This window comes from Tachypleus tridentatus, chromosome 11 (genome assembly GCF_004210375.1).
Source record: "Tachypleus tridentatus isolate NWPU-2018 chromosome 11, ASM421037v1, whole genome shotgun sequence".
In the NCBI taxonomy this organism is placed as follows: domain Eukaryota; kingdom Metazoa; phylum Arthropoda; class Merostomata; order Xiphosura; family Limulidae; genus Tachypleus; species Tachypleus tridentatus.
Window position 1 is genome coordinate 18600200 of NC_134835.1, and position 13701 is coordinate 18613900.

Consider the following 13701-nt stretch of genomic DNA (forward strand, 5'->3'; position numbering starts at 1 on the left):
GCTATAGTTTTGTAAATCCTGCATCACACCTGTCACTTTAAAACTTCTTAAATGTAAGTAATTTATCCATGATTTTCTCTTTTAAATCTTCAACAAGCCATTAAATATTCTATTTCATCCTTCATGCCTATCTTGAAGTAATGTCACTCAGAATTCTTTTAGGTAAGATTAGAGTAGATTAATCTGTCTCATTTCTAGAGCAGTGCCTCTTTGATGTCTTAATAACTGCTTATACATTAAAGCCTCAGCTGTGCTAGTCAGTTTTCTTCATCTGTAATGTTTTCCCTTTCTTCTATCCTTTGCGTGAAGATCTTATACCCTACAAGATTTTGTGTACAGTTCTTGGTAATACGTTCCAAGTTATGCTTGAAACTCTAATGTCTTGTGATCTGTTCACCTCCCTCCCCACATTCTGTGTCACTAGTTGTGTAACTAGTCCCTTGAGTTCTAAACTGCCATCAGTGAAAGCTGATGCTTCATTACAAATAGCTCTACTGATTGTTTTTGTTAAGATTTAGTTTTTAATTTTTCTTTAAATCGTATTAGATTTGACCTTGAATTCATATTACATTCTTCTTTCCTTATTTGATCATGTCTAGCAACACTGCACAACAATTGTTTTAAAAAGTTTTGCTTCCTGAAAGTTTGTGCTGATTGTGGTAGGTACCTGGTGGGTATGCACAAAATATAGTTTTGGTTTTGCTTCATCATGTAAGAACTCTGAGAAATACAGTTAACTGTTTACCGGCACTAACATATTTAATTACATTTATGTTTCTAATACGCTATTAAGTTCAACATAATTAAAAGTGTTTTACTCCTGATTTTCGTTTGTATTCAATGTCCGGTGCATCACGTTGCAGTGTCCAACAGTAGTCAGCAAGCATTGACGGATTCCAGTTGCCCTGATATCGTTTTTCCATTGTAGCAATGTCCTGATGATTTTGATGAAACGATACGTGATAGGCAAATTTGGATATGATTTTCGTGATCAGCAGCCAAAAATCTATAAGGAAACCCAACAGTGTTCATAAACTGTTGTGTAATCTTTCTCTCTCACTCCAAGCCTTTGTGGTTGCTATTTTCAGTCAGTTTTCAAATATCTTCAAAGTTCTATCTTATTTTCACAAAAATGACATCCCACTCCTGACAACATGTGTTGTAATTTTTTCTTCTGTTAGCAGGTTCTTTAAAATTAACTGGTGAAAGTAATTCAACATATAGTTCAGTAATAATCAGAGATTATTATTCACCTTTTTAACATAGCTATGAAGCTTGAACACTTTTACCCAGTTGTGAATTGTTTTATGCCTCAGATTTAAAATAATTCACACACACACTATTCTGAAACAACTTCACAACTATCTTGTGTTTATTATCTAGCTTAGACTTGACTGGAACACTTTATGCCACATCCTTAGGACTTTTATAAGTGTTCTACATTTATCTCATTAAATCTTTCAATCTTTATTCAAACAAACAATTAACTGTACTGGCAATGCTACTTATTAGTAATGGAATTATAATGTACAACATGCCTCGAGTTGTACTCAAGTAATCGCAAATTTAACTTCCTAATGTATTAAAATTTTCAGCAGCTAAAAAATAACAGTTTTAACTGTTAAATAAATCCTCCTTGTTACTTACACAACTTTGTAATAATTCTTTACTTGAATCTAATATTTAAAAATTAAAGTATTGTATAACCTAGTACAATAGTTTACTATCTGTAAACAAACGTTGAAGCCTAACAATCTTTAATTGATCTAAATATTGTAACTTCAGGTGAACCAAAGCTGCAGTAATAAAACCAAAGTGTTCAACGAGTACATTATGCTACATATCCAAAATTACACCACTTTCATTAATACCCATCTTCACACTAACACCAAGTATAATTTGGTACTTTATGCAATTAGCAATTAATACAAGAAATTTTGATTGAAAAATAAATTACAAATATACAAATGTATACAGCAGTAGTTAGATATACATATCATACAGTAGGTCAACCTTCTCTGACAATAGTTATCACATATGGTCATCCACACATTGTACACAATTCTTCATATTACGTTAGGGTCAAAATTCCAGAACATAGTGGAGCCTCCTGATCACATGAAAAAAGTGAGTTGGAAGGAAATTATCCAGATCCTTAATGATTTTAAACAGGTCTTTACATAAAACATATCACAAAGACTCTACATCTTCCAACCTCCACAAAAAACAGTAATTTATGGATATCTTCATGTTTTGTAAAGTATTTCTGGATATCTTCATGTTAAATAAGAAATGAAAATTTTCCATACTTTAAAAACTTTTCTAAGAGAGGCTACACCTGTCATATCAATGTTACAAATAATCTTTTGAACTAAGTTTTCCTATCAACAGAGCAACATATGTTTGTTCAATCTAATCATTGAACAGGAGATATGAAACTTTTACTGACAATCACTTTGAAATTTTACATTTCATTTTTGGTAGATCAACAGACAATGAGAAAGTACTTGAAAAATGGGCAGATACTAACATTACTCCCACAGGTCACTATACAAAGAGTAGGTATTTGAAGAATGGATAGTTGCTAATAGTACTCCCATAGGTCACAACATAAAGAGCAGGTACTTGAAAAATGGGCAGATGCTAATATTACTCCCATAGGTCACTACATAAAGAGTAGTTACTTGAAGAATGGAGAGTTACTCCTATACGTCACGACACAAAAAGCAGGTACTTGAAGAATGGACAGTTGCAAATAGTACTCCCATAGGTACTACACAGAGTAGGTACTTCAAGAATGGACAGTTGCTAATAGTACTCCCATAGGTCACTATACAAAGAGTAGGTACTTGAACAATGGACAATAGCTAAAAGTACTTCCATAGGCCACAACACAAAAAGTAGGTACTTGAAGAATGGACAAGAGCTAATAGTACTCCCATAGGCCATTACACAAAAAGTAGGTACTTGAAGAATGGACAAGTACTAATAGTACTCCCATAGGTCAATATACGAAGAGTAGGTACTTGAAGAATAGACAATAGCTAACAGTACTCCCATAGGCCACTACATAAAGAAAAGGTATTTGAAGAATAGACAGTTGCTAATAGTACACCCATAGGTCACTACACAAAGAGTAGGTACTTGAAAAATGGGGAGATGCTAATATTACTCCCATAGGTCACTACACAAAGAGAAGATACTTGAAGAATGGACAGTTGCTAATAGTACTCCCATAGGTCACTACATAAAGAGCAGGTACTTGGAGAATGGACAGTTACTAATAGTACTCCCATAGGCCACACACAAAGAGTAGTTACTTGAAGAATATAGAGTTACTCCCATAGGTCACTACACAAAAAGTAGGTACTTGAAGAATGGACAGTTGCTAATAGTACTCCCACAGTTCACTACACAAAGAGCAGGTACTTGAAGAATGGACAGTCCTAATAGTACTCCCATAGGTCACTACACAAAGAGCAGGTACTTAAAGATCAGAGAGTTACTAATAGTACTCCCATAGGTCACTACACAAAGAGAGGTGCTTGAAGAATGGACAGTTACTTATAGTACTCCCAAAATCACTACACAAGAGTACTTACTTGAAGAATAGAGAGTTACTCATATACGTCACTACACAAAAAGCAGGTACTTGAAGAATGGACAGTTGCAAATAGTACTCCCATAGCTCACTATACAAAGAGTAGGTACTTGAAGAATGGAGAGTTGCTAATAGTACTCCCATAGGTCACTACACAATAAGTAGGTACTTGAAGAATGGACAATAGCTAACAGTACTCCTATAGGCCACTACATAAAGAGCAGGTACTTGGAGAATGGAAAGTTACTAATAATACTCCTATACGTCAGTACACAAAAAGCAGGTACTTGAAGAATGGGCAGTTGTAAAGAGTACTCCCATAGGTTACTACACAAAGAGTAGGTACTTGAAGAATGGACAATAGCTAACAGTACTCCTATAAGCCACTACATAAAGAGCAGGTACTTGAAGAATGGACAGTAACTAATTGCACTCCGACAGGTCACTACACAAAGAGTAGATACTTGAAGAATGGACAGTTGCTAATAGTACTCCCATAGGTCACTACACAAAGAGTAGGTACTTGAAGAATATAGAGTTACTCCCATAGGTCACTACACAAAGAGCAGGTACTTGAAGAATGGACAGTTGCTAATAATACTCCCATAAGTCACTACACAAAGAGTAGGTACTTCAAGAATCGGCAGTTGCTAATAGTACTCCCATAGGTCACTACATGAAGAGCAGATACTTGAAGAATGGACAGTTGGTAATAGTACTCCCATAGGTCACTACACAAAGAGTAGGTATTTGAAGAATGGACAGTTGCTAATAGTACCCCATACGTCCACTACATAAAGAGCAGGTACTTCAAAATGGGCAGATGCTAATATTACACCCATAGGTCACTATACAAAGAGAAGGTATTTGAAGAATGGACAGTTGCTAATAGTACTCCCATAGGTCACTACACAAAGAGTAGGTACTTGAAAAATGGGGAGATGCTAATATTACTCCCATAGGTCACTACACAAAGAGAAGGTACTTGAAGAATGGACAGTTGCTAATAGTACTCCTATAGGTCACTACATGAAGAGCAGGTACTTGAAGAATGGACAGTTGCTAATAGTACTCCCACAGTTCACTACACAAAGAGCAGGTACTTAAAGAATGGACAGTTACTAATAGTACTCCAAAAAATCACTACACAAAGAGTAGTTACTTGAAGAATAGAGAGTTACTCGAATACGTCACTACACAAAAAGCAGGTACTTGAAGAATGGACAGTTGCAAATAGTACTCCCATAGCTCACTATACAAAGAGTAGGTACTTCAAGAATGGACAGTTGCTAATAGTACTCCCATAGGTCACTACACAATAAGTAGGTACTTCAAGAATGGACAGTTGCTAATAGTACTCCCATAGGTCACTACACAAAGAGCAGGTACTTGAAGAAAGGACAATTGCTAATAGTACTCCCATAGACCACTACACAAAAAGCAGGTACTTGAAGAATAAACAGTTACTAATAGTACTCCCACAGGTCACTACACAAAGAGTAAGTACTTGAAGAATGGACAGTTGCTAATTGTACTCCCATAGGTCACTACACAAAGAGTAGGTACTTGAAGAATGGACAGTTACTAATAGTACTCCCATAGGTCACTACACAAAGAGCAGGTATTTGAAAAATGGACAGTTACTAATAGTACTCCTATAGGTCACTACACAAAGAGTAGGTACTTGAAGAATGGACAGTTGCTAATAGTACTCCAATAGGTCACTACAAAAGGAGTAGGCACTTGAAGAATGGACAGTTGCTAATAATACTCCCATAGGTCACTACACAAAAAGCAGGTACTTGAAGAATGGACAGTTGCAAATAGTACTCCCATAGGTACTACACAGAGTAGGTACTTCAAGAATGGACAGTTGCTAATAGTACTCCCATAGGTCACTATACAAAGAGTAGGTACTTGAAGAATGGACAAGAGCTAATAGTACTCCCATAGGCCATTACACAAAAAGTAGGTACTTGAAGAATGGACAAGTACTAATAGTACTCCCATAGGTCAATATACGAAGAGTAGGTACTTGAAGAATAGACAATAGCTAACAGTACTCCCATAGGCCACTACATAAAGAAAAGGTATTTGAAGAATAGACAGTTGCTAATAGTACACCCATAGGTCACTACACAAAGAGTAGGTACTTGAAAAATGGGGAGATGCTAATATTACTCCCATAGGTCACTACACAAAGAGAAGATACTTGAAGAATGGACAGTTGCTAATAGTACTCCCATAGGTCACTACATAAAGAGCAGGTACTTGGAGAATGGACAGTTACTAATAGTACTCCCATAGGCCACACACAAAGAGTAGTTACTTGAAGAATATAGAGTTACTCCCATAGGTCACTACACAAAAAGTAGGTACTTGAAGAATGGACAGTTGCTAATAGTACTCCCACAGTTCACTACACAAAGAGCAGGTACTTGAAGAATGGACAGTTCTAATAGTACTCCCATAGGTCACTACACAAAGAGCAGGTACTTAAAGATCAGAGAGTTACTAATAGTACTCCCATAGGTCACTACACAAAGAGAAGGTACTTGAAGAATGGACAGTTACTTATAGTACTCCCAAAAATCACTACACAAAGAGTACTTACTTGAAGAATAGAGAGTTACTCATATACGTCACTACACAAAAAGCAGGTACTTGAAGAATGGACAGTTGCAAATAGTACTCCCATAGCTCACTATACAAAGAGTAGGTACTTCAAGAATGGACAGTTGCTAATAGTACTCCCATAGGTCACTACACAATAAGTAGGTACTTCAAGAATGGACAAGAGCTAATAGTACTCCCATAGGCCATTACACAAAAAGTAGGTACTTGAAGAATGGACAAGTACTAATAGTACTCCCATAGGTCAATATACGAAGAGTAGGTACTTGAAGAATAGACAATAGCTAACAGTACTCCCATAGGCCACTACATAAAGAAAAGGTATTTGAAGAATAGACAGTTGCTAATAGTACACCCATAGACCACTACACAAAAAGCAGGTACTTGAAGAATGGACAGTTACTAATAGTACTCCCACAGGTCACTACACAAAGAGTAAGTACTTGAAGAATGGACAGTTGCTAATTGTACTCCCATAGGTCACTACACAAAGAGTAGGTACTTGAAGAATGGACAGTTACTAATAGTACTCCCATAGGTCACTACACAAAGAGTAGGTACTTGAAGAATGGACAGTTGCTAATAGTACTCCAATAGGTCACTACAAAAGGAGTAGGCACTTGAAGAATGGACAGTTGCTAATAATACTCCCATAGGTCACTACACAAAAAGCAGGTACTTGAAGAATGGACAGTTGCAAATAGTACTCCCATAGGTACTACACAGAGTAGGTACTTCAAGAATGGACAGTTGCTAATAGTACTCCCATAGGTCACTATACAAAGAGTAGGTACTTGAACAATGGACAATAGCTAAAAGTACTTCCATAGGCCACAACACAAAAAGTAGGTACTTGAAGAATGGACAAGAGCTAATAGTACTCCCATAGGCCATTACACAAAAAGTAGGTACTTGAAGAATGGACAAGTACTAATAGTACTCCCATAGGTCAATATACGAAGAGTAGGTACTTGAAGAATAGACAATAGCTAACAGTACTCCCATAGGCCACTACATAAAGAAAAGGTATTTGAAGAATAGACAGTTGCTAATAGTACACCCATAGGTCACTACACAAAGAGTAGGTACTTGAAAAATGGGGAGATGCTAATATTACTCCCATAGGTCACTACACAAAGAGAAGATACTTGAAGAATGGACAGTTGCTAATAGTACTCCCATAGGTCACTACATAAAGAGCAGGTACTTGGAGAATGGACAGTTACTAATAGTACTCCCATAGGCCACACACAAAGAGTAGTTACTTGAAGAATATAGAGTTACTCCCATAGGTCACTACACAAAAAGTAGGTACTTGAAGAATGGACAGTTGCTAATAGTACTCCCACAGTTCACTACACAAAGAGCAGGTACTTGAAGAATGGACAGTCCTAATAGTACTCCCATAGGTCACTACACAAAGAGCAGGTACTTAAAGATCAGAGAGTTACTAATAGTACTCCCATAGGTCACTACACAAAGAGAAGGTACTTGAAGAATGGACAGTTACTTATAGTACTCCCAAAAATCACTACACAAAGAGTACTTACTTGAAGAATAGAGAGTTACTCATATACGTCACTACACAAAAAGCAGGTACTTGAAGAATGGACAGTTGCAAATAGTACTCCCATAGCTCACTATACAAAGAGTAGGTACTTGAAGAATGGAGAGTTGCTAATAGTACTCCCATAGGTCACTACACAATAAGTAGGTACTTGAAGAATGGACAATAGCTAACAGTACTCCTATAGGACACTACATAAAGAGCAGGTACTTGGAGAATGGAAAGTTACTAATAATACTCCTATCGTCCAGTACACAAAAAAGCAGGTACTTGAAGAATGGGCAGTTGCAAAGAGTACTCCCATAGGTTACTACACAAAGAGTAGGTACTTGAAGAATGGACAATAGCTAACAGTACTCCTATAAGCCACTACATAAAGAGCAGGTACTTGAAGAATGGACAGTAACTAATTGCACTCCGACAGGTCACTACACAAAGAGTAGATACTTGAAGAATGGACAGTTGCTAATAGTACTCCCATTGGTCACTACACAAAGAGTAGGTACTTGAAGAATATAGAGTTACTCCCATAGGTCACTACACAAAGAGCAGGTACTTGAAGAATGGACAGTTGCTAATAATACTCCCATAAGTCACTACACAAAGAGTAGGTACTTCAAGAATCGGCAGTTGCTAATAGTACTCCCATAGGTCACTACATGAAGAGCAGATACTTGAAGAATGGACAGTTGCAAATAGTACTCCCATAGCTCACTATACAAAGAGTAGGTACTTGAAGAATGGAGAGTTGCTAATAGTACTCCCATAGGTCACTACACAATAAGTAGGTACTTGAAGAATGGACAATAGCTAACAGTACTCCTATAGGACACTACATAAAGAGCAGGTACTTGGAGAATGGAAAGTTACTAATAATACTCCTATACGTCAGTACACAAAAAGCAGGTACTTGAAGAATGGGCAGTTGCAAAGAGTACTCCCATAGGTTACTACACAAAGAGTAGGTACTTGAAGAATGGACAATAGCTAACAGTACTCCTATAAGCCACTACATAAAGAGCAGGTACTTGAAGAATGGACAGTAACTAATTGCACTCCGACAGGTCACTACACAAAGAGTAGATACTTGAAGAATGGACAGTTGCTAATAGTACTCCCATTGGTCACTACACAAAGAGTAGGTACTTGAAGAATATAGAGTTACTCCCATAGGTCACTACACAAAGAGCAGGTACTTGAAGAATGGACAGTTGCTAATAATACTCCCATAAGTCACTACACAAAGAGTAGGTACTTCAAGAATCGGCAGTTGCTAATAGTACTCCCATAGGTCACTACATGAAGAGCAGATACTTGAAGAATGGACAGTTGGTAATAGTACTCCCATAGGTCACTACACAAAGAGTAGGTATTTGAAGAATGGACAGTTGCTAATAGTACTCCCATACGTCACTACATAAAGAGCAGGTACTTCAAAAATGGGCAGATGCTAATATTACACCCATAGGTCACTATACAAAGAGAAGGTATTTGAAGAATGGACAGTTGCTAATAGTACTCCCATAGGTCACTACACAAAGAGTAGGTACTTGAAAAATGGGGAGATGCTAATATTACTCCCATAGGTCACTACACAAAGAGAAGGTACTTGAAGAATGGACAGTTGCTAATAGTACTCCTATAGGTCACTACATGAAGAGCAGGTACTTGAAGAATGGACAGTTGCTAATAGTACTCCCACAGTTCACTACACAAAGAGCAGGTACTTAAAGAATGGACAGTTACTAATAGTACTCCAAAAAATCACTACACAAAGAGTAGTTACTTGAAGAATAGAGAGTTACTCGAATACGTCACTACACAAAAAGCAGGTACTTGAAGAATGGACAGTTGCAAATAGTACTCCCATAGCTCACTATACAAAGAGTAGGTACTTCAAGAATGGACAGTTGCTAATAGTACTCCCATAGGTCACTACACAATAAGTAGGTACTTCAAGAATGGACAGTTGCTAATAGTACTCCCATAGGTCACTACACAAAGAGCAGGTACTTGAAGAAAGGACAATTGCTAATAGTACTCCCATAGACCACTACACAAAAAGCAGGTACTTGAAGAATGGACAGTTACTAATAGTACTCCCACAGGTCACTACACAAAGAGTAAGTACTTGAAGAATGGACAGTTGCTAATTGTACTCCCATAGGTCACTACACAAAGAGTAGGTACTTGAAGAATGGACAGTTACTAATAGTACTCCCATAGGTCACTACACAAAGAGCAGGTATTTGAAGAATGGACAGTTACTAATAGTACTCCTATAGGTCACTACACAAAGAGTAGGTACTTGAAGAATGGACAGTTGCTAATAGTACTCCAATAGGTCACTACAAAAGGAGTAGGCACTTGAAGAATGGACAGTTGCTAATAATACTCCCATAGGTCACTACACAAAAAGTAGGTACTTGAAGAATGGACAGTTACTAATAGTACTCCCATAGGTCACTACACAAAGAGAAGGTACTTGAAGAATGGACAGTTGCTAATAGTACTCCTATAGGTCACTACATGAAGAGCAGGTACTTGAAGAATGGACAGTTGCTAATAGTAGTCCCAAGAATTTCTAAGGAAATGACAGGCTAGTTTGTGTTATTTCTGGAAATGACAGGCTAATTTGTCTGCTCCAGATAGTCTTTCCTTATTCATATGATAATAAAATGTTGAGTATTTTGAGATGTAATGAATATTTTGTGGTAATACAAATAACTTGTATGATATTTGTCACATGAAAAAATAGTTGTCAGATGACTTTCAACTATGAAACAGTTGTCAGATGACTTTCAACTATAAAACAGTTGTCAGATGACGTTCAACTATAAAACAGTTGTTAGATGACTTAATTATAAAATAGCTGTCAGATGACTTTCAATTATAAAATAGTTGATAGATAACTTTCAATTATAAAATAGTTGATAGATAACTTTCAACTATAAAATAGCTGTCAGATGACTTTCAACCATGAAAGGTTTAGAGTAACTGAGACATTTGGATTAATACAACTTGTATCATATTCATTACAGGTAAGAAAATCAGTGAATAACATGACTGAGAAAACAACAGTGAAAGACAAGTCATTAAGGCCATCAAAAAAAGTGTTATGCTGCTAATAAAAACTTAATAGGCTTTTATAGTATATTTATAGATAAACTAATAACAAAACAAAAGCCACAATTATCTTTCAATAGAAATCATTAGGTAGGCATCACTTGGAATATTGTTCACAATTAGGGTGTTATTATCTCCAAAAGGATATTAATTTATTGGAAAAACATTCAAAGAAGGGAAACCAGAATAATCCCAGAGATGGAAGGCTTGTTGAAAAAAGTTAGCTCTGGAGAAAATAAGACAAAAAGACAGGTGTTTAAGATTTGGAAAAGATAGGATAGTTTTGTGTTCAGACATTTTTCCCCCTAATAAAGTGACTGGTGGAATGAGTTCTTGTAAAAGTTGTGGAAGACTAGGTGTTTTTGTGTGAGAGTTTAACAGGGGGAGATCAATGACTTCCTGAAAAATAACTAGTTGTTCTTAAGTTCATTACTTAATGACTTTCGTCCCATACTAGATGCAGTCCTTTTCAAGATTCCATACCTCAAATGTATTACTTTACAGTTCTCAAAATGAAAATCATTTTCTATATTTTGACTCATTAACCAAAACTATTCACATCATTTTGTACAAGGGAACCATTCACTTCCAGCTCTTTGTTGAAACTTGGTATCACTGACCAACTTGGTAGAAGAAGAAGCTAACTAAATAATTACCATAAATAATAAAGATCAAAGATTCCTAACACAATCCTAAGAAACACCAATAGTCAAAACTATTTATTTACTGGCATTTTACACACTCAAGTTTCTTATAATTACCCAAAAATCCACAATGCATCTCATAAGAAGCTTCCTGAATGTCAAATGTTCACAATCAATTGGTTTGTTTTTTTAAAAAGTTTATACTTTATCAAGAAAAAATCAATCAGATTTTTTTCTTCAAAAATACAAATTAACATGTATCGATGGCAAATTTCTAAATGCTTTACCAATCATCTGTGTTTATTAGATGTAGCTAATACAAAAATAAAGTAGATATATAAATGTATTGGTCTTCATATAATGCATTCTATTCAAACAAAGGAGTCAGCATCATAACCTTCCTGCCATCAGAATGTTCTCTATCATCAAGTGACAGTTGACAGGTAATTGTTAAACCACCCATCAGTTTTCCAAGACTTAAAAATATTCCTCACTGCTGCAAATAAATTAATCAAATAAGGAATCTCCATGTTTCATCATCAGTGAACCACTAAACTTTAGCCATGATTTTTACTTCAACAATATGTATGATTCCTATTAGGGTATTTTAAAGGACTATTATTATTCTAAACTGTGTTTATTACAGCCCATGTAACAATACAAACAACTTACAACTAAATTAGTTATTTGTATTTTAACATATCTACTAGTACTACAACTTAAAAAATCCATTAACTTGGAAAACATGCTGAGATATTTCCAGAAACATAATTTAAAAGTTAATACACTTTACAAGTAAAACTTTATAATTCATCATGTAATAATATTTTGAAACATTTCAAAAATAATTATAAATATATCTGAAGATTTAAAATTGAAATAGTTGCAAGAAAAAAAAACACTTTATACCAAAAATATTACAAATACATTTGTTTAAAAAATGTGTCTACTGAGGCCATTGTTTCTATGCAAGCAAAGATGTCAACTCAAGATAATCTCCATTTTATTTAAGTACAATTTAACACAATTTTCAGTAAACTTGGTATATTTTTAGTCTCTAAGGTAAATGATCCAGACCTGTAGCTAAGACATGAACAAAAAACATGTTACTATAATTTGAAAGGAACTTGTGTCTTACAACATTTTTTATGTAAAATAATAAATGTAACATATTTTCAAGATATGAAACAGTAATTATAATGTTCCATAGGATTACGTCATCATAAATTCGTTTCTTTATTTTTGAACTGCTATGTGGTCTTATTTATCCTGACCCGAATTGTTCAGGTACTGAGGTATGACTTCGAGTACAAGTATTGTGTCAAATTTCGTCCAACTTCTAATACTGCTATACAAATAAAACACAAAGGAAAAGAAATTCGAAAAAAACTAAAATTGTTCACTATTCAAAATAATGAAATATCTAGAAACATCACAGCATGTCTAATAAGCCTAATTTCGGAAAATTAAATCTGTCAATTATTCTTTTCTTATAAAATAGCCTAGGGCTAGGCCTACACAAAGACACAGGTGTTTTTGTTTTGACTTGCCTTTGTAGTGAACTCGTAGGTTGTTCTGAGAAAGTCCTATAAAGGTATATTTATCCTTAGGGCTCCAATGTCTGGGTAGAGGTGTTTCATCTTCATTAACCACTGGATATAATTGTTTAATACGATCTACTTGATTAGAAGAAAAAGGCGAGTGTGTTTCCATTTCAACAAATCCTCTACTCATTGCAGACATTCCGCCATCAAACTTCATTATACATCAATGAACATCACTAAATTCTGAGGAAGAAAAACGTTATTTGCTTCTCTCGTGCTACCCTCTATAGGCTTGAACTGTTACTATAAGAATTAATTACACAACTTTAGCTTTTGTGCTGCCATCTCCAGTCACAAAATATAACTTACCTAAATCATTCTCATTGTCTTCTGGTAAGGCAATGGTAAGATTAAGGAGTTAGAAAGTTAAATTCCGAGATTCAGTTTTCCGTGATAGATACATCAAATAGCAAAATACGGCTTTGTTCTAAATAAACAAATATTCTAACATAACAGTTTTGGGCAGCACTATTGATATTTACATCTTACTTGACTTTACACGTAAACAGTAACATCTGTTGTAGC

At 35.5% G+C, this 13701-nt stretch overlaps 1 protein-coding gene across 1 annotated transcript in view; it reads right to left on the reverse strand.

The window, feature by feature from the left end:
* LOC143231727 (ran-binding protein 9-like) overlaps positions 1 to 13401 on the reverse strand; it is a 165469-nt gene extending 152068 nt beyond the window's left edge. The window contains 1 exon segment of the mRNA XM_076466344.1: positions 13123 to 13401. Coding sequence (XP_076322459.1) covers positions 13123 to 13333 — 211 coding nt within the window. The 5' untranslated portion in view covers positions 13334 to 13401.
* Between the last annotated feature and the right edge of the window lie 300 nt (positions 13402 to 13701).